The sequence below is a fragment of the Gigantopelta aegis genome, chromosome 1 (genome assembly GCF_016097555.1).
Source record: "Gigantopelta aegis isolate Gae_Host chromosome 1, Gae_host_genome, whole genome shotgun sequence".
Taxonomy (NCBI): Eukaryota; Metazoa; Mollusca; class Gastropoda; order Neomphalida; family Peltospiridae; genus Gigantopelta; species Gigantopelta aegis.
The window spans coordinates 22,753,876-22,779,228 of NC_054699.1; the positions used below are offsets into that span (position 1 = coordinate 22,753,876).

Consider the following 25,353-nt stretch of genomic DNA (forward strand, 5'->3'; position numbering starts at 1 on the left):
CATTATAGTAGAATCATTTTCCTTTGAGGCAGGCATGTTATCTGTGTCTGACTGTAGCAGAAGTATTGATCATGTTAAACTTGTATTTTCTCAACTGCACACTTTTTTTTCATTTCCAAAGAAAGAAAGGTTTTATTTAATGACGCACTCAACACATTTTATTTACGGTTATATGGAGTCCGACATATGGTTAAGGATCACACAGATTTTGAGAGGAAACCCGCTGTTGCCACTACATGAGCTACTCTTTCCGATTAGCAGCAAGGGATCTTTTATTTGTGCTTCCCACAGGCAGGATAGCACAAACCATGGCCTTTGTTGAACCAGTTATGGATCACTGGTCGGTGCATGTGGTTTACACCTACCCACTGAGCCTTGCGGAGCACTCGGGGTTTGGAGTCGGTATCTGGATTAAAAATCCCATGCCTCGACTGGGATCTGAACCCAGTACCTACCAGCCTGTAGACCGATGCCTAACCATGACGCCACCGATGCCAGTTTCATTTCCAAATGCACTCATAATTTGATTGGAATCTAAAGTTAATAAATAAATCTATTCCGTTTTAGTGACATGAATAGACGGATAGACGGATAGACAGTCAAACAAGACTTACATGAATGACACATCTGTCAAGTATATGGTCATCCATGTGTCAAAATAATAAAGACACTTGGATGGATGGACAGACAGATGGATAGATGGACAAATAGATGGATCGATGGATGGCTGGACGGATAGGTGAATGGATGGACAGACAGATGGACCGATAGATGGATCGATGGACAGATGGATGGCTGGACGGATAGGTGAATGGATGGACAGACAGATGGACAAATAGATGGATCGATGGACGGATAGGTGAATGGATGGACCGATAGATGGACAAACAGATGGATCGATGGACAGATGGATGGCTGGACGGATAGATGAATGGATGGACAGCCAGATGGACCGACTGATGGATCGATGGACAGATGGATGGCTGGACGGATAGGTGAATGGATGGACAGACAGATTGATGGACAGACATATGGATGGGGGCAGATGGAGGATGGACAGACAGATGGATGAATAGTTAGATGGACAAACAAGACTGACCTAAGTCCTCCATCTGTGTCGAGCAGTGCTTCAGCTCGCCTGATGTTTGCCACATCACCAGGTGAAGGTCTTCCGCGTAGTCTCTGAGAGAGATCGGCAAAACGGCATCGTCCACCAGGTGGAGTGCAGCAAGAGTGATAACTCTAGTCACGGCTATGTGGTATTTAAAGTGATGGTGTACATCCAGGGTGGCCATGTTTGTCACGCTGGAACCGGAAGGCTGGAAAAGAGTAATCAACTTAAGGCATTGTATTGACCTGCATGACGTACTGGTTAAGCCATCAACCTGGAAGATACTGGGTTCGCATCCCAGCATCGGATCCCAATACCTGATTTAATGGATTTAGTTATACGTTAAACATTTTTTTGTTTAATGACACCACTAGAGCTCATTAATTTATTAATCATCGGCTATTGGATGTAAAACATTTGGTAATTTTAAGCGAGGAAACCCGCTACATTTTTTCAATAGTAACAAGGGTTATTTTATATGCACGATCTCATAGACAGGATAGCATATACTATGGGCTTTGAATAGTTTGATATACCAGTCATTGTGTACTGGCTGGAATGAGAAAATAGCCCAGTGGACCCACTGACAGGGATCAATCCCAAACCGACCATGCTTTAAGCGAGTGCTTTACCACTGGGCTACATCCCACCCAGAAAATTTTGTGAGAGAGACAAACTTTGACAGACAGACACATAAGGTAACTATGCACTTAAGGTGATCTTAGCGCTAAGATTGATTCATGGAATAGGGCTCAGTACAGCATGGTACTTGAAATGAAACCATAATTTTGTAGAATTCAAAGAGTTACAACAGATGATAACTGGATAATTTACAAGAGCTTGAAAATTTACAAATGAGAAATAAACTTAAGTACATATGTAGGATTTATAGGATAATAAACGAGCTTCCATTTCGTATTATGTTTATATCCCTGAGTGAAATAATTTTCAATTGTCACGAACTTTAGCAAGTGACAATGAACATTATTTCACGAGGAATATAAACATGATTAGAAATGGTAGCAAGTTTAATATTGTATGTATTACCCGTGTATTACCGATCTTAATTTATATCGCTCAGCTAGTTTGGTTGATATTCCTGTAACTTGTGTAAGGTTGTAGTACGCCAATCATTGTCTTCATCACGTGACGTTGGAAGTGTTACGTCCCACTTCTAGTGGGACATATCATTTTGATATGTACCAATATATTTTTAACCATATGGGTAATAAAACTGGGTATTTACCAGAGCTTGAAGACTGACAAAAAAAAAATGACTTACATAAATAAAACTGGGTAATTTATAAAACCCGGTATACAGGGCTTCTATAATTTTCATAACAAAATTTACTAGGTACAATTAAATTTCACTAGCCCGACATTACTTTAAGTTAATACAATTTTATTAAATAATAGTAATAATCAGATAGGTCACCTAAAGAGGGAGATAGAGCTTAAAAACACTAACATTGGGGATTGGGGCAGGGGCAGGATATTCATATTTACAAAACAGACTTAACTGCAACTTTTGACTTCTTTTTTTCACACTAGCCGCCGGGCGTGGCAATAGTAGTTATTTACTAGCTCAACATTGAATATCACTAGCCATGGGAGTGGGGCTACCATAATCTAGAAGCCCTGTCTGGCATGACAATAGTAGTTATTTACCAGCCCAACATTGAATATCACTAGCCATGGGAGTGGGGCTACCATAATCTAGAAGCCCTGTCTGGCATGGCAATAGTAGTTATTTACCAGCCCAACATTGAATATCACTAGCCATTGGAGTGGGGCTACCATAATCTAGAAGCCCTGTCAGGCAAGGCAATAGTAGTTATTTACCAGCCCAACATTGAATATTACTAGCCATTGGAGTGGGGCTACCATAATCTAGAAGCCCTGTCTGGCATGGCAATAGTAGTTATTTACTAGCCCAACATTGAATATCACTAGCCATTGGAGTGGGGCTACCATAATCTAGAAGCCCTGTCTGGCATGGCAATAGTAGTTATTTACTAGCCCAACATTGAATATCACTAGCCATTGGAGTGGGGCTACCATAATCTAGAAGTCCTGTCTGGCATGACAATAGTAGTTATTTACTAGCCCAACATTGAATATCACTAGCCATTGGAGTGGGGCTACCATAATCTAGAAGCCCTGTCAGGCAAGGCAATAGTAGTTATTTACTAGCCCAACATTGAATATCACTAGCCATTGGAGTGGGGCTACCATAATCTAGAAGCCCTGTCTGGCAAGGCAATAGTAGTTATTTACTAGCCCAACATTGAATATCACTAGCCATTGGAGTGGGGCTACCATAATCTAGAAGCCCTGTCAGGCAAGGCAATAGTAGTTATTTACTAGCCCAACATTGAATATCACTAGCCATTGGAGTGGGGCTACCATAATCTAGAAGCTCTGCTTAATAGTAAACATGCTGCTCTTACTGTATGATTTCCCACATACTGCACGTGGAGTTCTGGAATTCCTACAAGCTGCAGGAAGGGATTGCTCTGTGTGTGTCTTTGAAACGTGTAAACTGGCGCATCACCATTCTGAATATTCTTCAGGTCCACTGGTGAAGGCCACGCATCAGCAATTGTCGACTCAGTCTTTGTAGGATCTGGTACCTACAAGAAGAAGTTTGTTTTGTTTAACGACACCATTGAAGCACATTGATTAATTAATCATCGGCTATTGGATGTCAAAACATTCGGTAATTCTGACTCGTAGTCATCTGAGGAAACCCGCTATGTTTTTCTTAATGCAGCAAGGGATCTTTTGTATGAACTTTCCCACAGACAGGAAAGCACATACCACAGCATTTGTCCAGTTATGGTGCACTGGTTGGAACGAGAAAACACCCAATCAGCTGAATGGATCCACTGAGGTGGTTCGATCCTGAGACGCAAGCACCTCAAGCGAGCACTCAACCGACTGAGCTAAATCCCACCCCCTGGTACCTACAAGATGCCATCTTGACTCGTCAAAACTCGCCAAATTGTAAAGCATTATAACACCACTTCTGTTATGATGTTGCTGCATTTGTACTTGTATTTTGGATATAGATGTGTATGTAAAAAGATGAATGTAGTAATAATCATTAAAACACACAATATAATAATCATTGGCAGATTCAGGAGTGGGGGGTCCCCATGACCCCCAACCCCTACCTGTATCAACTTATTTTCGTGCTTATATCCAATTAAGGTTCAAGCACACTGTCCTGGGCAACACACCTCAGCTATCTGGGCTGTCTGTCTAGGATAGTGAGTTAGTTGTTAGTGAGAGAGAAGAGGGTGTAGTGGTCTTACATCTACCCAATGGGTCGTTAAAACTCTCTCTTGGTGGGAGCTGGTACCATCCTACGAACCCTGTACCTACCAGCCTTATGTCTGATGGCTGGACCACGACACCATCAAGGCTGGCCCCCACCTGTTTTGAAGTGTCCCTTTTAATGACTTTTTAGTAACACCAACTTACTCTTGCCGCCGCCTGTCTGATCATGGTGTAAAACCCAGGGGATGCCTCCGCTCTCACCGAGTGATTACCCAGGGTCATCTGGCTCAGGTCAAAGTAGGCAATAGCTCTTCTGTCAAGGAGGTGAGAATTTGCCTGTTGATAAAATATTTACAAAATGTAAGTAAATAATTTTTTTTATTATATAATATTTAGTGAAATATCTTTAAATATTAGTGAAATAAAAGTGTTATCAGTCACTCAGTGATGACAACACATTTTAGAGTGAAGATTTCACTATTTCACTCCAAAATGTGTTATCGTCACTGTAGAAAGTGATATTTTCACTGTAAGAAAGCCGGAACTATTTTGCTGCTGGCATTTTAAAAATAAAGGTAAATTGCCAGAAGTTATATAATAAATAGAAAAGTTCATGTTTTTTGTCAAATACGATTTATATCTCATCACGTGAAGTTTGCAATCATATTACACTCGTCGCGACTCGTGAGATATGATTGCAAACTTCACGAGATGAGATATAAATCATATTTTACAAAAAACATGAAATATCCTCTATGTATCTCACAGTATGCCAGAGACTATATAATTTTATGTGTTTTGAGCTATAAATGTTTTGAACAATAATTCTTTGAATTTTAAATGTCTCGCCTACAAGTCACTTATTTAGTGTCACTGATAAGTTATACATCTATAGATGTTTATCTCAATGCATGTTAATTTTTTTTTTTTTTAAATTAAAGTTTAGAAAACATTAAATTAAAATTTTAATTTAATAAAAAACATAAAAATAATTTGTTTGTTTTATTGGGATGAACATTGATAGATGTAACTATGAACCAAGTTTCACTGATATACATGTATGACTTACAGTTTTGTAGAAATGGAGTTTAAACACAAAACTTTAATGTTGAGCTAAATGCAAAAGTTGATGTTGTTACCACTATCTGAAAAGTAACATCTATATCTCGTCTTTTCACTTTGTAAAGATGAGATAAAAAAAAAGTATTTACTTTCTGAACCAATGTTCACATACACCATAGAAAGTTTTAAATGAATCTTTACAGGGTTTCTGCCAGAGGGTAAAACGGATATGGTGCTATACCAAAATGTTCTTGCACTTTTTTTTTTTAAAGTTAACCTTTTGAAAAAATTAATTATTCTTTATCATTATTACTATATGATTTTTATAACCCTAACCCTAAACTTAACACATTTTCTTTCTGGGGGAGGCCCCCCATACCCTCTGTGGACTGTGGTTGCATTCAATTCCATAGCACCATACCTAAAAATTTATTTTTGCCAGAAACACTGAATTATTGTTGACTAGTATTTCAGTCTCAAAAACAAAACAAAAACCTGCAATCATGTCACACCAATTTAAACATAATTTCTACCAAATCAATGCAACCAAATCATCCTACCTTGAAATATATTTGGTTTTCCCAGGCTGTGAGAACCCGTGTCACCCCACCCCAAAGAACCCCACCAAACCATTCTACCTTGATATACTGTTTTTCCTGCCTGTGAGAACTTATATCCCCACCCCACCCCACCCCACCATACTACCTTGATATACTCTATTTTCCCGGCCTGTAAAAACTCATGTCCCCCCCTCCCCTCCTCCTAGGAAACCCACCAAACCATCCTACCTTGATATACTCTGTTTTCCCGGCCTGTGAGAACTCATGTCCCCCCCAGGAGACGAGCTTGATCCCCCGCCGTGGTTTCCAGTTCTCCAGGTTGTACACATACTCCAGACTGCGGGCTAGCTGTAACAACATCGACGTCGCCAGGACCGCATCGTTAGACGAGCCTGGGAAACCAGATCTCGGCGCTCCAATCAATATATAGCGATCTGAAAATACAACACTGAACAGTCTGAAAATACAACACAAAACAGTCTGAAAACACAACACATAATGATCTGAAAATACAACACAAAATAGTCTGAAAATACGACACATAACAATCTGAAAATACAACACGTAACAGTGTGAAATACAACACATATCAGTCTGAAAATACAACACATAACAGTCTGAAAATACAACAAAAAATAGTCTGAAAATACAACACATAACAGTCTGAAATACAACACATATTAGTCTGAAAATACAACACATTAACAGTCTGAAAATACAACAAAAAATAGTCTGAAAATACAACACAAAACAGTCTGAAAATACAACACATAACAGCCTGAAAATACAACAAAAAATAGTCTGAAAATACAACACAGAACAGTCTGAAAATACAACACTTGACAGTCTGAAAATACAACACATAACAGTCTAAAAATCTAACAAAGGGATCAGGCAAATAGTAATTTGCTACTCTCTACTTGCACATATCAATCATATTTAATCCTACCGCCAACCACATCAAATTTTCTTATAAAGACCTACAATCACAAGCCTAGTTTTCTGTGTTGAGGCAATGTTATGATAGGAGAACCCAGTATTGTAAATGTTGATATAATCACCTGGTTCCAGGTAACCATGGATACTGCCAATGACATTCCGTACTGACTGTTCCTCTTCTTTGTTGTATGATGTCAGCTTGAAATTTTTTGTTTCTGAAAAAAAAAAAACCAATAGCTACACATTATTATACATTCTACTGACATCAGTTGTTAGCAGTATCAAGATTTTAATACATAACAGATTCATAATGAACAGTATTATCCACTTGGTTCAACATAATCGAGTTAATTTCATTTCAACTTATTTTCGTGCTCATATCCAATTAAGGTTCCAGCACACTGTCCTGGGCACACACCTCAGCTATCTGGGCTGTCTGTCCAGGACAGTTGGTTCGTGGTTAGTGAAAGAGAAGAGGGTGTAGTGGCCATTGAGCCCTTAAGAACTCACTCTGGGTTGGAGCCGGTACCGGGCTGTGAACCCTGTACCTACCAGCCTGTAGTCCGATGGCTTAACCAGTGCGCCACTGAGGCCGGTATCGAGTTAATAAAAACATATGAAGCACAGGTGTAATTTTAAGTAAATACATAACCAATCAAAGATGTAATTTTAGGAAGCGACATTGTAACATGACGTCGCTTCACCAGTCTAATACACCTGACTGTGTTTGAAGAAAATTCGGTAATTAAAACATCGTACTATATAGGAATTATGGATCTGCAGTGAAATTATGATAAGCTATTTTATATTTTTTGTGTACGAAGCCAAAACAAAGGTGCAAAAAGTAAAATAAAGTTTGTTTTGTTTAACAACACCACTAGATCACACTGATTGCACGGCTATTGGATGTCAAACATTTGGTAATTCGGATATATAGTCATAAAGAGGAAAACCTGCTACATTTTCTGTTAGTAGTAACGGATCTTTTATATGCACAGACAGGGTAGAACATACAACAGCCTTTGATATACCAGTCATGGTGCACTGGCTGGAACAAGAAATAGCTCAATGGGCCCACCAACGGGGATCGATCCTAAACCGACTGCACATCAAGTGAGTGTTTTACCACTGAGCTACGTCCAGGATCGTGGTATCTTTTACATGCACAGACAAGATAACACATACCACAGCCCTTGATATACCAGTCAGGGTGCACCGGATGGAACAAGAAATAACCCAATAGGTCCAATGATGGAGATTGATCGATCCTTAGGTTTGCATATTCGTGAAAAAATATTAGTAACTGTACAACGACCCTTTATTATGGAGGTTACAGAATCTTATTGTTTATTATTATCCATATGTTTCAACATAACCAAGTTAATAATCATACTAAGCACATGTGTAATAACAAGTGTAATGACGTAATTTTGCTCCTAGCTCAGACTGCATTTAAAATATGACGTCATTTCGTCATCTTCTTCTAGTTGTGGCTAAAACATTTTGACTTGGGTCTTGTTATTCATAAAAAAAACCCAACAATAATAATATGGATAATAAAGAAATTATTACACTTGCGTGTGAGTTATATTGATTTTACGAAACTCGTGTCAGGATTCATGTATTACCCTCGCTCTCACTTGGGCAATACAATAATCCTGAATCAGTATGACACACAAGCTCCTATAATAATCTCTATATAGCTGACTCCGATACCTCACACAAAGTACTGACCGTTACTTGGACGTCCGAGCATGTACACGACGTTCAGTCCACCCATCCAGTGTTGTGGGGCCGACTCCCCTCCCATGTGTCCAAACAGCCAGGCAGCCATGTTGGCCGACACAGTCTGTACAGGTATGTTGTGCAGATCATTTCCGGTCTCTGTAATACAGTAGCAAAGTGGATAGATTAAATACCATACTGAAACTTGAGACAACTTAAATCTTTTGACACTTTAGACAAATTAAATCTACTCGAAGTAAGGAAAAATTAAATCTACTGACACCTAGAACAGATTAAATCTACTAATACTTAGGAAAATTAAATCTACTGAAACTTTGGAAAATGAAATCTACTGACATTTAGAAAATTAAATCTAGTGACACCTAGAACAGATTAATGACGGAGTCACATATCCACCGATTCGGGATACGGTGCCTGTATGGGCTCAAATTTTGTTGAAAATTTGCAAAATTTCACGGCGGCTGCAAGGGTGCCATAGCTATCCTGCGGATGCCTTGGCGTTCTTTCCTCATCATAGGGCACATCGGAAGCTTTTAGCATAGAGTTTAAAAGTTCCCGATGTGTTGTAGAAATTTTTACTGGCCGTAAGCTTGTAGACGCGTCGTAAACAGAATCGCATGGGCACCGCACAAGCCAAGTACGACCCCCACAATAAAGTAAAGTTTGTTTTATTTAACGACGCCACTAGAGCACATTGATTTTTTATCTTATCATCGGCTATTGGACGTCAAACATATGGTCATTCTGACACTGTTTTTAGAGGAAACCCGCTGTCGCGACATAGGCTACTCTTTTTATGACAGGCAGCAAGGGATCTTTTATTTGCGCTTCCCACAGGCAGGATAGCACAAACCATGGCCTTTGTTGAACCAGTTATGGATCACTGGTCGGTGCAAGTGGTTTACACCTACCCACTGAGCCTTGCGGAGCACTCACTCAGGGTTTGGAGTCGATATCTTGATTAAAAATCCCATGCCTCGACTGGGATCCGAACCCAGTACCTACCAGCCTGTAGACCGATGGCCTGCCACGACGCCACCGAGGCCGGTCGACCCCCACAATATTCATGTGTAAACATCGGATGGGTATCTTACGGGTCCCGTCTGACTGCCGCATGGCATCCTTAGGATTATCCTGCAGTACCTTTGCAGCTTACACATGGGTGCCTCGCGATTGGAGTCGAGAAAACTTCAAAGGGCACCGCGCGGGCCCTGCCGAATATGTGACACTTAGGACATATGGTTAAGGACCACACCAATGAGAGATGAAAGACACTGTTGCCACACCATGGGCTATTCATTTTGATTAGCAGCAAGGGATCCTTTATTTGCAGCATCCCACACATAGGACAGTACATATCACAGCCTTTGTCACAACAGGGGCAGGACGTAGCCCAGTGGTAAAGCGGTCGCTTGATGCGCGGTCGGTCTGGGATCAATCCCCGTCGGTGGGCCAATTGGGCTATTTCTCACTCCAGCCAGTGCACAATGACTGGTATATCAAAGGCCGTGGTATGTGCTATCCTGCCTGTGGGATGGTGCATATAAAAGATCCCTTGCTGCTAATTGAAAAAGAGTAGCACATGAAGTGGCGACAGCGGGTTTCCTCTCTTAATATGTGTGGTCCTTAACCATATGTCCGACGCCATATAACTGTCAATAAAATGTTTTGAGTGTGCAATGGCCGTCACGAGAAATAGCCCAATGGACCTACTTAGGATCAATCCTAGACCGACTACACATCAGGCAAGTGCTTAAAAACTGGGCTTTGTTCCACCTATCTGAAAATTTAAAGTTTGTGTTCATGGGTTACGCCAAACCATTTTATTTAACCTTCTGACTACTGCAGGCGAAATATTTTGTCCTACGTCACACCAGTTGACATACTGTACACTGTATACAGTGCATTCACCAATTCATATTTCCCACTGTTTTACACACAACACTCACCAGAAGCGATTTAGTAACAGGTAATGGAAGACAAGTCAGCTTCCTGTTTATTTAGATTTTGTTTTAAGCTAGTAAATGTTTGCTTAACAACAATGGCGGCACGTTGCAGTAATTTTCAGGGATCGATAGCTGATTGTGACAGCTAATTTGAGAATAAATTTGATTGTTTTACCAACAATGAAAATCACCAAATATTGGGATATGAATCGTAGTTCATTTTTAAAAAAAAATTCTGATCACAAAACCACTGTTACTGGGAATAATAGACATAAATACTGGACAGCTGGCCACAAATGCCCGTAAGTAAATGCGTGACTTTAAAAACAAATTTGCCTAATTTTAATCAACATATCTAAAATATAAAAATATGAACTTTATTTTATGTATTTATAAAACATTTAAGTGAATATATGTGAGTAAAAAATTATAAATTTGTACCCACTAAACGTGGTTTTTGTAAAAAATTAATCCAGTAGTCTAAAAGTTAGTAACCTGTTTTGAATTGTGTATTTGATGTTCTAATCCAAAAAATCAGAATGACAATGGCATATTATAAACAGAATACCCAGCATCATTACTCACAGGCCTGGTATTTGGTAAACAAGAGGGCAAGGCCGTTTGGCCTAGACTGATGTATTTTTTTTTTTTTTTTTTAGTGTGTGTGTGTGTGTGTGTGCATTATGGCCTAAAGGCAGGGCGACATGGCAAACTATGACAAGTGTCTTAATATAATACAGTAGCACCCATTCAAAATATCCGACGCCATATAACCGTAAATAAAATGTGTTGAATGGATCATTAAATAAAACATTTTCTTCCTTCCTTTTAAAATAACTAAGTTTAAACAGTTTCATGTTTTTGTAATAAAGTAACATTCAAGAGAGTATGATGTATGATGACCAATTACTAACATGCAAAATAAGGCATAGCCAGTTGGGCCGTGAAACTTTTAAAAAACCCTTTTTTTAAGGGCATTGGAAAAAGAAAAAAAAGAAAGAAATGTTTTATTTAATGATGCACTCAACACATTTTATTTATGGTTATGTAGAGTCAAACATATGGTTATAGACCATACAGATAATGAGAGAGGAAACCCACTGTCACCACTTCATGGGCTACGCTTTTCGATTAGCAGCAAGGGATCTTTTATATGCACCTTCCCACAGACAGGGTAGTACATACCACGGCCTTTGATATACCAGTCGTGGTGCACTGGCAGGAATGAGAAATAGTCCAATGGGCCCACCGACGGGGATCGATCCCAGACTGACCGCACATCGATCGAGCGCTGTACCACTGGGTTACGTCCATATCAGGGCATTGGATCATAGGACTAGGACATTGTGACAATTTGCTGCATGCCTGCCATTAAATTGAAGCCTTGTACTTGCCAATAATGTTGTACTTATGAACTGATGCTGTCCTACTTGCCAAAAAAAGCCCATGATGGTGAAAAAATATCAAGCAAATAAAGTTAGACAGGATTGCCTCATAGGCCAGAGAGTATTTACTAAATTTACACCAGTCAGAGAGCACTGGTTGGAATGGAAAACCATTTACCCGGTCTGGCAGAAGCGTACGGTATGTGAGACCTGTTGTGTGGAACGTCAGTGTTGCCTTCTGATGGATCCCAATACAACAACACTCCACCTGCTCCAGCTTTTTCTGCTACGGATACCTTAAAGTACAAATATACAAGTTTATTATATAACATTTAGTGAAATATCTTAAAATATGAGTGAAATAAAAGTGTTATTAGTCAATCAGTGATGACAACACATTTTAGAGTGAAAAATTCACTATTTCACTCTAAAATGTGTTATCATCACTGTAGAAAATGTTTTCTCAAAACCTCAGATATATAGGACAGAACTACCCCATGAAAGAAAGCTATGTAAAAAATGTCTATCTTACATGGGATATCAAGCGATTGCGCTTAACATGATGTTATTGGTAATACATGATGTCATGTTAATGTGAGATGGTGACGTGAGGTCATTAGACACAGTTTTTAAGTTAATATTTTGTTATTAAAACCTTCATTTTAAAAGATATCGTGTTAATTTGTAGTGTTAACTTTTATTTAACATATAAAACAAACACAGCAAATATGATAGTGTAGTTTATTTATGATGAAATGGTCATATAAAAAAGTTACTTGTTCAGCCATCTTTGTCTGTTCGTGTAAATTAATGGTTTATTTACTGAATGAATGAGAACAAAAGACTCCATCATATGTGGTCATGTGGGATAGAAAAAGTACATGAAAAAGAATTTACTGAAAAATATTTTGCTAAAAAATTAGTAACATTATATAGAGTTTTTAACAATTAATATACACGCGATAATGTCTGTTTGTTCAACAATAAAATGTAGAAATAAATTCAGAAGTATTTCGAGAACACATACCTTTTCATCAACGGAGATCTCTCCCAGTCGGAGCAACAACAGATGATCAGTGACATCAATCCCATGATGCTTCAGTTCCAGCAGGTCAGCCTGTCGCCCATAGTGACCAAACAGCAAGCCACCCTGAAACAGATAGAACAGCAATTCTTTATTCAGTATTTCATCCATTTCTGAGCCTGTATTCTCTCTTTTGTTCCACATGTTATAATTTTAACAATATTTATCAATATTTTATACATATTACCATTACAAGCCTTGCAAAATGACTGTAACAAAAGCTATATATAACACTGAGGAATTTGTATTTTAAAAATTAAAGTTTCAGGGAACAATATTTCATGAGAAGCATTTTCTGTTCGCGTGTCAGTTACGGAACTTTAAAATCACGAGAACGAGAACTGCCAATCATCTACGTGGTGAACAATTACATTCTAAAATTAAAAGGACCATATATCAGTAATGAAAGTGAAAATCAGTTTATATTTTTAAATACATTTGAACCACTAATGTAGCACAGAACATTAGTTCAAGTGTTTTAGGATTAGGTAGGCCAAACTCATCGGTTACGAGAACTATATTCACATAACCGAACAATCGGTTACCTAAATAAAACTCACGTGAACTTACGGTTACCGTAGATTTTGAAATATTGTCCCCTGAGTTCGTTTTGTTTATTGATATCACTAGGGTCCATGTATATTGATTAATCATCGGCCTATCATGGATGTCTTTTATTTGGTGATTTGGTAATTCTCACAAATTGAGCCAAATTTACTATGTCTTTTTTTCTTAGACATATGTGTTTAAGCATTATAAATGTATGTAGTAACTTTACAAATGTGTAAGACATAAACAGGCTTTGTAAATTTGACCCATAATCTTCAAAGGAAACCCGCTATAGTTTTCCATTATCAGCAAGGGATCTTTTAAACGCACTTTCCCACAGACAAGATAGCACATACCACAGTCTTTGATATACAGGTCGTGGGGCACTAGTTGAGATGGAGGAAAAAACAAACAATGGGTCGACATGGGGATTTGATCCTACAACCCAGTCACCTCAGGCGAGAGCTCTACCAACTGACTTAAATCCTGTACCAATTTGTATTTTTTAATGCCTACACTAGCATCTTGTCACAATAATATGTCTCAGCAAAAACAATGCTGATCTTATTCGATTTTACTTCAGATTTTACATCAGCACTGCTGAATAATTTATATGCAAAATAGACACACTATTTAATAATTGGGCCAATAGCTAATTTACATAAATAAATGGCCACAATATTTAATAGCTAATAAAAAGTTTGTTTAAATTAGCCACTTTTTAATAAGTTTCAAGGGACCGTGTAAAATGTGCTGTTTTGAGAGAATTCCGGTTTACTGAGGGACCTGTTTTGAAGGGTTTTACGGTACTACAATTCTCCAAAAGAGATCATAAACCAAGGTTTAAGCTGTTGTTCACAAAACTGCCAAATACAAATTAAAGCTGAATTTGATGAATGTATTTCATAATTAATTTACCAAAAGGCTAATTAAAAAATCAAATAATTACAATTCTTGTTATGTCTTGTTTGAATAAGTGGAACATTAATTTGGCTAAATTTTAATGTTGGGTGAGGTTTTTTGGGTGGGTTTTGTAGGTTTTTTGGTGTGTTTTCTTCTTTTTTTTGGGGGGGGGGGGAGAGAGAGGTGATAGTTTAAACCACTTAAAGCCACTGCTAAGCACAGACATGTTTTTCTTACCTCTGCCGATCCTGCTTTAGAGAATGCCACATAGGGATACTTTGCATAATGGCTCTTCACACCTACAGTCTTGATAACAGGATTATGTCCCCTTGTAACAGCGTTCTTCAGTGTGAAATTGGCCAGCACGGATCCGGACTGATCGAGCACCTCCAGACGATTCGGGCGGTTGGGATCTGGGTAGGTGACAACAACGTTGTAGTCCTCTATGTCGACGCTGTCGAAGTTGTAGTTGACCAGCTGTTGATAGACGGTGTGCTCCAGTTTCTTCTCCAAAACACTGTTAGTGAGAGGGTCGGCCGTGCCAAACTCCCTGTAATAGAAGAAAGGAAGGTTTAATAACACTGTTAGTAAGAGGGTCGGCCGTACCAAACTCACTGTAATAGAAGAAAGGAAGGTTTAATAACACTGTTAGTAAGAGGGTCGGCCGTACCAAACTCCCTGTAATGGAAGAAAGGAAGGTTTAATAACACTGTTAGTGAGAGGGTCGGCCGTACCAAACTCACTGTAACGGAAGAAAGGAAGGTTTAATAACACTGTTAGTGAGAGGGTCGGCCGTACCAAACTCCCTGTAATAGAAGAAAGGAAGGTTTAATAACACTGTTAGTAAGAGGGTCGGCCGTACCAAACTCCCTGTAATAGAAGAAAGGAAGGTTTAATAACACTGTTAGTAAGAGGGTCGGCCGTACCAAACTCCCTGTAATAGAAGAAAGGAAGGTTTAATAACACTGTTAGTAAGAGGGTCGGCCGTACCAAACTCCCTGTAATAGAAGAAAGGAAGGTTTAATAACACTGTTAGTGAGAGGGTCGGCCGTACCAAACTCACTGTAATGGAAGAAAGGAAGGTTTAATAACACTGTTAGTAAGAGGGTCGGCCGTACCAAACTCCCTGTAATAGAAGAAAGGAAGGTTTAATAACACTGTTAGTGAAAGGGTCGGCCGTACCAAACTCCCTGTAATAGAAGAAAGGAAGGTTTAATAACACTGTTAGTGAGAGGGTCGGCCGTACCAAACTCACTGTAATGGAAGAAAGGAAGGTTTAATAACACTGTTAGTAAGAGGGTCGGCCGTACCAAACTCCCTGTAATAGAAGAAAGGAAGGTTTAATAACACTGTTAGTGAGAGGGTCGGCCGTACCAAACTCCCTGTAATAGAAGAAAGGAAGGTTTAATAACACTGTTAGTAAGAGGGTCGGCCGTACCAAACTCCCTGTAATGGAAGAAAGGAAGGTTTAATAACACTGTTAGTGAGAGGGTCGGCCGTACCAAACTCACTGTAACGGAAGAAAGGAAGGTTTAATAACACTGTTAGTGAGAGGGTCGGCCGTGCCAAACTCACTGTAACAGAAGAAAGGAAGGTTTAATAACACTGCTAGTGAGAGGGTCAGCCGTGCCAAACTCACTGTAACGGAAGAAAGGAAGGTTTAATAACACTGTTAGTGAGAGGGTCGGCCGTGCCAAACTCACTGTAACAGAAGAAAGGAAGGTTTAATAACACTGCTAGTGAGAGGGTCAGCCGTGCCAAACTCCCTGTAATAGAAGAAAGGAAGGTTTAATAACACTGCTAGTGAGAGGGTCGGCCGTACCAAACTCCCTGTAATAGAAGAAAGGAAGGTTTAATAACACTGTTAGTAAGAGGGTCGGCCGTACCAAACTCCCTGTAATGGAAGAAAGGAAGGTTTAATAACACTGTTAGTAAGAGGGTCGGCCGTACCAAACTCCCTGTAATGGAAGAAAGGAAGGTTTAATAACACTGTTAGTGAGAGGGTCGGCCGTACCAAACTCACTGTAACGGAAGAAAGGAAGGTTTAATAACACTGTTAGTGAGAGGGTCGGCCGTGCCAAACTCACTGTAACAGAAGAAAGGAAGGTTTAATAACACTGCTAGTGAGAGGGTCAGCCGTGCCAAACTCACTGTAACGGAAGAAAGGAAGGTTTAATAACACTGTTAGTGAGAGGGTCGGCCGTGCCAAACTCACTGTAACAGAAGAAAGGAAGGTTTAATAACACTGCTAGTGAGAGGGTCAGCCGTGCCAAACTCCCTGTAATAGAAGAAAGGAAGGTTTAATAACACTGCTAGTGAGAGGGTCGGCCGTACCAAACTCCCTGTAATAGAAGAAAGGAAGGTTTAATAACACTGTTAGTGAGAGGGTCGGCCGTACCAAACTCACTGTAATAGAAGAAAGGAAGGTTTAATAACACTGTTAGTAAGAGGGTCGGCCGTACCAAACTCCCTGTAATGGAAGAAAGGAAGGTTTAATAACACTGTTAGTGAGAGGGTCGGCCGTACCAAACTCCCTGTAATAGAAGAAAGGAAGGTTTAATAACACTGTTAGTGAGAGGGTCGGCCGTACCAAACTCACTGTAATAGAAGAAAGGAAGGTTTAATAACACTGTTAGTAAGAGGGTCGGCCGTACCAAACTCACTGTAATAGAAGAAAGGAAGGTTTAATAACACTGTTAGTAAGAGGGTCAGCCGTGCCAAACTCCCTGTAATAGAAGAAAGGAAGGTTTAATAACACTGTTAGTAAGAGGGTCGGCCGTACCAAACTCACTGTAATAGAAGAAAGGAAGGTTTAATAACACTGTTAGTGAGAGGGTCGGCCGTACCAAACTCACTGTAATAGAAGAAAGGAAGGTTTAATAACACTGTTAGTAAGAGGGTCAGCCGTGCCAAACTCCCTGTAATAGAAGAAAGGAAGGTTTAATAACACTGTTAGTGAGAGGGTCAGCCGTGCCAAACTCCCTGTAATAGAAGAAAGGAAGGTTTAATAACACTGTTAGTGAGAGGGTCGTCCACGCCAAACTCACTTTAACAGAAGAAAGGAAGGTTTAGTGACACTGTTAGTGAGAGGGTCGGCCGTGCCAAACTCACTGTAATAGAAGAAAGGAAGGTTTAATAACACTGTTAGTGAGAGGGTCGTCCACGCCAAATATTCTCTGTAACAGAAGAAAGCGAGGTTTAGTAACACCCCAGCACATCTTTAATAAAACACATTTGACTCTTTCTGATTATAATGCTGACTGTGTGAGAGTCAAATGTGTTTTGTTAAAAATGAGCTACATCCAGCGGCCTGAAGGACTGAAAATTACCATGGTTACATATGACAGACAGAAAGAAATGTTTTATTTAACGATGCACTCCACACATTTTTATTTGTCAACTCTACCCACCCCCAGCTTTCTGGCTATGTCCTGCACCCCCTCCCCTCCTGATTACTATCAATTAGTAACATTATATTAACTTAAAGTAAAGTAGGACTAGTGAAATTTTAATTGTGGCTAGTGAATTTTAAAATCACTGATCCCATGGCTAGTGGATTTTATAAACATTCTACAAGCCCTGATAAACCACTTGAATCTAATATCCAGAGTATAAACATTCTACAAGCCCTGATAAACCACTTGAATCTGATATCCAGAGTATAAACATTCTACAAGCCCCGATAAACCACTTGAATCTGATATCCAGAGTATAAACATTCTACAAGCCCCGATAAACCACTTGAATCTGATATCCAGAGTATAAACATTCTAGAAGCCCCGATAAACCACTTGAATCTAATATCCAGAGTATAAACATTCTAGAAGCCCCGATAAACCACTTGAATCTGATATCCAGAGTATAAACATTCTACAAGCCCCGATAAACCACTTGAATCTAATATCCAGAGTATAAACGTTCTAGAAGCCCCGATAAACCACTTGAATCTAATATCCAGAGTATAAACATTCTACAAGCCCCGATAAACCACTTGAATCTAATATCCAGAGTATAAACATTCTAGAAGCCCCGATAAACCACTTGAATCTAATATCCAGAGTATAAACGTTCTACAAGCCCCGATAAACCACTTGAATCTAATATCCAGAGTATAAACGTTCTAGAAGCCCCGATAAACCACTTGAATCTAATATCCAGAGTATAAACGTTCTAGAAGCCCCGATAAACCACTTGAATCTGATATCCAGAGTATAAACATTCTAGAAGCCCCGATAAACCACTTGAATCTGATATCCAGAGTATAAACATTCTAGAAGCCCCGATAAACCACTTGAATCTAATATCCAGAGTATAAACATTCTACAAGCCCCGATAAACCACTTGAATCTAATATCCAGAGTATAAACATTCTACAAGCCCCGATAAACCACTTGAATCTAATATCCAGAGTATAAACATTCTACAAGCCCCGATAAACCACTTGAATCTAATATCCAGAGTATAAACATTCTACAAGCCCCGATAAACCACTTGAATCTAATATCCAGAGTATAAACATTCTACAAGCCCCGATAAACCACTTGAATCTAATATCCAGAGTATAAACGTTCTACAAGCCCTGATAAACCACTTGAATCTAATATCCAGAGTATAAACATTCTACAAGCCCTGATAAACCACTTGAATCTAATATCCAGAGTATAAACATTCTACAAGCCCTGATAAACCACTTGAATCTAATATCCAGAGTATAAACATTCTACAAGCCCTGATAAACCACTTGAATCTGATATCCAGAGTATAAACATTCTACAAGCCCCGATAAACCACTTGAATCTGATATCCAGAGTATAAACATTCTACAAGCCCCGATAAACCACTTGAATCTGATATCCAGAGTATAAACATTCTAGAAGCCCCGATAAACCACTTGAATCTGATATCCAGAGTATAAACATTCTAGAAGCCCCGATAAACCACTTGAATCTGATATCCAGAGTATAAACATTCTAGAAGCCCCGATAAACCACTTGAATCTAATATCCAGAGTATAAACATTCTAGAAGCCCCGATAAACCACTTGAATCTAATATCCAGAGTATAAACATTCTACAAGCCCTGATAAACCACTTGAATCTAATATCCAGAGTATAAACATTCTACAAGCCCCGATAAACCACTTGAATCTAATATCCAGAGTATAAACATTCTACAAGCCCCGATAAACCACTTGAATCTAATATCCAGAGTATAAACATTCTACAAGCCCCGATAAACCACTTGAATCTAATATCCAGAGTATAAACATTCTAGAAGCCCTGATAAACCACTTGAATCTAATATCCAGAGTATAAACATTCTACAAGCCCTGATAAACCACTTGAATCTAATATCCAGAGTATAAACATTCTACAAGCCCTGATAAACCACTTGAATCTAATATCCAGAGTATAAACATTCTACAAGCCCTGATAAACCACTTGAATCTAATATCCAGAGTATAAACATTCTACAAGCCCTGATAAACCACTTGAATCTAATATCCAGAGTATAAACATTCTACAAGCCCTGATAAACCACTTGAATCTAATATCCAGAGTATAAACATTCTACAAGCCCTGATAAACCACTTGAATCTAATATCCAGAGTATAAACATTCTACAAGCCCTGGTAAACCACTTGAATCTAATATCCAGAGTATAAACATTCTACAAGCCCCGATAAACCACTTGAATCTGATATCCAGAGTATAAACGTTCTAGAAGCCCCGATAAACCACTTGAATCTGATATCCAGAGTATAAACATTCTACAAGCCCCGATAAACCACTTGAATCTGATATCCAGAGTATAAACATTCTACAAGCCCCGATAAACCACTTGAATCTGATATCCAGAGTATAAACATTCTACAAGCCCTGATAAACCACTTGAATCTCATATCCAGAGTATAAACATTCTACAAGCCCGATAAACCACTTGAATCTGATATCCAGAGTATAAACATTCTACAAGCCCCGATAAACCACTTGAATCTGATATCCAGAGTATAAACATTCTAGAAGCCCCGATAAACCACTTGAATCTAATATCCAGAGTATAAACATTCTACAAGCCCACTTGAATCTAATATCCAGAGTATAAACATTCTAGAAGCCCCGATAAACAACTTGAATCTGATATCCAGAGTATAAACATTCTAGAAGCCCTGATAAACCACTTGAATCTAATATCCAGAGTATAAACGTTCTAGAAGCCCTGATAAACCACTTGAATCTAATATCCAGAGTATAAACATTCTACAAGCCCCGATAAACCACTTGAATCTGATATCCAGAGTATAAACATTCTAGAAGCCCCGATAAACCACTTGAATCTAATATCCAGAGTATAAACATTCTACAAGCCCCGATAAACCACTTGAATCTAATATCCAGAGTATAAACATTCTACAAGCCCCGATAAACCACTTGAATCTAATATCCAGAGTATAAACATTCTACAAGCCCTGATAAACCACTTGAATCTAATATCCAGAGTATAAACATTCTACAAGCCCTGATAAACCACTTGAATCTGATATCCAGAGTATAAACATTCTACAAGCCCTGATAAACCACTTGAATCTGATATCCAGAGTATAAACATTCTAGAAGCCCCGATAAACCACTTGAATCTGATATCCAGAGTATAAACATTCTAGAAGCCCCGATAAACCACTTGAATCTGATATCCAGAGTATAAACATTCTAGAAGCCCCGATAAACCACTTGAATCTGATATCCAGAGTATAAACATTCTAGAAGCCCCGATAAACCACTTGAATCTGATATCCAGAGTATAAACATTCTAGAAGCCCCGATAAACCACTTGAATCTAATATCCAGAGTATAAACATTCTAGAAGCCCCGATAAACCACTTGAATCTAATATCCAGAGTATAAACATTCTACAAGCCCCGATAAACCACTTGAATCTAATATCCAGAGTATAAACATTCTACAAGCCCTGATAAACCACTTGAATCTAATATCCAGAGTATAAACATTCTACAAGCCCTGATAAACCACTTGAATCTAATATCCAGAGTATAAACATTCTAGAAGCCCTGATAAACCACTTGAATCTAATATCCAGAGTATAAACATTCTACAAGCCCTGATAAACCACTTGAATCTAATATCCAGAGTATAAACATTCTACAAATAAACCACTTGAATCTGATATCCAGAGTATAAACATTCTACAAGCCCCGATAAACCACTTGAATCTGATATCCAGAGTATAAACATTCTACAAGCCCCGATAAACCACTTGAATCTGATATCCAGAGTATAAACATTCTACAAGCCCCGATAAACCACTTGAATCTGATATCCAGAGTATAAACATTCTACAAGCCCTGATAAACCACTTGAATCTGATATCCAGAGTATAAACATTCTACAAGCCCTGATAAACCACTTGAATCTAATATCCAGAGTATAAACATTCTAGAAGCCCTGATAAACCACTTGAATCTAATATCCAGAGTATAAACATTCTACAAGCCCTGGTAAACCACTTGAATCTAATATCCAGAGTATAAACATTCTACAAGCCCTGATAAACCACTTGAATCTCATATCCAGAGTATAAACATTCTACAAGCCCCGATAAACCACTTGAATCTGATATCCAGAGTATAAACATTCTACAAGCCCCGATAAACCACTTGAATCTGATATCCAGAGTATAAACATTCTAGAAGCCCTGATAAACCACTTGAATCTAATATCCAGAGTATAAACATTCTACAAGCCCTGATAAACCACTTGAATCTAATATCCAGAGTATAAACATTCTACAAGCCCACTTGAATCTAATATCCAGAGTATAAACATTCTAGAAGCCCCGATAAACAACTTGAATCTGATATCCAGAGTATAAACATTCTAGAAGCCCTGATAAACCACTTGAATCTAATATCCAGAGTATAAACATTCTACAAGCCCTGATAAACCACTTGAATCTAATATCCAGAGTATAAACATTCTAGAAGCCCTGATAAACCACTTGAATCTAATATCCAGAGTATAAACGTTCTAGAAGCCCTGATAAACCACTTGAATCTAATATCCAGAGTATAAACATTCTACAAGCCCTGATAAACCACTTGAATCTAATATCCAGAGTATAAACGTTCTAGAAGCCCTGATAAACCACTTGAATCTAATATCCAGAGTATAAACATTCTACAAGCCCTGATAAACCACTTGAATCTAATATCCAGAGTATAAACGTTCTAGAAGCCCTGATAAACCACTTGAATCTAATATCCAGAGTATAAACATTCTACAAGCCCTGATAAACCACTTGAATCTAATATCCAGAGTATAAACATTCTACAAGCCCTGATAAACCACTTGAATCTAATATCCAGAGTATAAACATTCTACAAGCCCTGATAAACCACTTGAATCTGATATCCAGAGTATAAACATTCTACAAGCCCTGATAAACCACTTGAATCTAATATCCAGAGTATAAACATTCTACAAGCCCTGATAAACCACTTGAATCTAATATCCAGAGTATAAACATTCTACAAGCCCTGATAAACCACTTGAATCTAATATCCAGAGTATAAACATTCTACAAGCCCTGATAAACCACTTGAATCTAATATCCAGAGTATAAACATTCTACAAGCCCTGATAAACCACTTGAATCTAATATCCAGAGTATAAACATTCTACAAGCCCTGATAAACCACTTGAATCTAATATCCAGAGTATTTATCTTACTGCTTACCCAGTCTCACAGATACAGGAAGAAAAACATGTAAGTGATACATTTCATGATACACTGTATGTCAAGCATGATTAAATTTTAACTAAGTCCTGTTTAGTATTCTACTCAGCAGATGCATATTGTACTTAAATTTCAAGGCCCGTAGCCAGGATTTTGAGAAGAAGAGGGAAGGTGGGTATTTAGGCTTTTGGTGAGGCACAAAGTGCCTCACACGAGGGTGCAAAGTGCCTGAGTTGCTTAGGGAGATCCGGGGGCATATTGAAAAAAAAAGCCACCGGTAGGGGGGAGGGGTTGACCACCATCCCCCGACCCCTCCATTGGCTACGGGCCTGAGTACTGATTCTTTAACTTTATTTTGTATTCCACTCAGCATAGAGATTGCAGTTATTTAATGGGTCAAATTTACACATCCATTCATTCAAACTGTCATGTTCATGTTTATATCCAATTTATGTACAAGCTCGTTGACCTGGGCACACACCTCAGCTATCTGGATTATCTGTCCAGGACAGTAGGTTAGTGGTTAGTTGTTAGTGAGAGAGAAGTCGGTATAATGGTCTTACACCAACCCATCGAGTTGTTAAAACTTGCTCTTGGTGGGAGCCGATACCGTGAGGCGAGCCCAATACCTACCAGCCTTATTACCAGGCTTAACCACGACACCGTTGAGGCTGATAATTTACAAAGTAAGTTTTTGTCTTACATGCATGTAACTTAATACATTTACAATGCTTTTAAAAATTTGTTTAATTAATTAATTAATTAAACAAAAATAAAAAATAAAATAAAATAAAAGTACTTTAAATTACACTTTAGTTTAAAAAATGTTTTTGATTACAAAAGGTTTTAATATTTCATTGTTGGTGCACATCTACCTTCTTCATATTCATGTATTTTTCTGATTAAGGTTCAAGCACGCTGTCCTGGGTACACCTTATCTACCTGAGCTGTTTGGTTAGTTAGTAAGCTGTTGGCATCTATATAGTGACGGAAACTAATATTTCTTTAACAACGCCTTCTAGAATGCACATTTTTCAACTACAGCTATTTGGTAAACCACTGAATTGGAAAAGCTGGTTTGTCTTGGACAAAGGGTATTGAGAGAACAGCCTTCCACCTCCCCCTCCCCCATACTGACTTGTGAACTCTCTCAAGGGCGGAACAGGTACTGGGATATATACACAACCTGAGTATGCAGCAGTCTTAATTCTGATGGCTTAACCCCTGGGCCACAGTGTCTTAAGACTGAGAGCTTAACCCCTGTCCTGCAGAGGCCAGCATCAGTGTACAGTGTGTATAAATATTTATGACATTCCTCGGCTCAGACAGGCCAGGTGAGTTGACTGTAAATTATTGCAGAACCTAGACACATGGAATAAACACAATTAATGGGTGTCTAATACAGGATAGTTCATTGGCAAATTACTCACTCAAAGAAAGTAAAATAAAGCTATTAGATTCATGCTTGTCTATCCACCCACGTCTCTACCCCCACCCCCACAAGAAGCCAGGGGCCTACATTACTGTATGGGATGGTAGCTCAAACTTTCTGTATCAAAAGTAGAGAGTGAGAGAGAAAGAGTGAGAGAGAAAGAGTGAGAGAGAGAGAGAGAGAGAGAGAGAGAGAGAGAGAGAGAGAGAGAGAGAGAGAGAGAGAGAGATAGAGAGAGAGAGATAGAGATAGAGATAGAGAGAGTGAGAGCGAGAGAGAGAGACAAAGAGAGAGAGCGAGAGAGAGAGAGAGACAGAGAGAGAGAGAGAGACATGGAGGGGAAGTACAGAAGAGAGAAAAAGAGATAGTGAGAGAAACAGAGAGGGAGAGAGAGAGAGATGGAGGGAGGGAGAGAGATAGTGAGAGAGATAGATGGAGGGAGGGAGGGAACAGAGTACAAGAAATAAAAAGAGAGGGAGAGAAATATAGAGGGAAAAGGGGAGAGAGAGAGAGAGAGAGAGAGAGAGAGAGAGAGAGAGAGAGAGAGAGAGAGAGAGAGAGAGAGAAAAAGAAAGGTTGGTAGCTGTTCTTCCCCTCCAG

At 38.8% G+C, this 25,353-nt stretch overlaps 1 protein-coding gene across 2 annotated transcripts in view; it reads right to left on the reverse strand.

The window, feature by feature from the left end:
* The window catches only part of LOC121372287 (glutamate carboxypeptidase 2-like), a 73,707-nt gene that overhangs the window by 10,598 nt on the left and 37,756 nt on the right, over positions 1-25,353 (reverse strand). For both annotated transcript variants that reach the window (XR_005957914.1, XM_041498582.1), the window contains exons 2-10: positions 14,805-15,117; positions 13,059-13,181; positions 12,210-12,327; positions 8,689-8,838; positions 7,077-7,169; positions 6,244-6,449; positions 4,598-4,729; positions 3,562-3,744; positions 1,100-1,319 (exon numbers count right to left, since the gene is read on the reverse strand). Coding sequence is in view for 1 of the 2 variants with exons in the window: in XM_041498582.1 (XP_041354516.1) it covers positions 1,100-1,319; positions 3,562-3,744; positions 4,598-4,729; positions 6,244-6,449; positions 7,077-7,169; positions 8,689-8,838; positions 12,210-12,327; positions 13,059-13,181; positions 14,805-15,117 (1,538 nt within the window). In the remaining variant the exon portion in view is untranslated. The remainder of the gene's footprint in view (positions 1-1,099; positions 1,320-3,561; positions 3,745-4,597; positions 4,730-6,243; positions 6,450-7,076; positions 7,170-8,688; positions 8,839-12,209; positions 12,328-13,058; positions 13,182-14,804; positions 15,118-25,353) is intronic.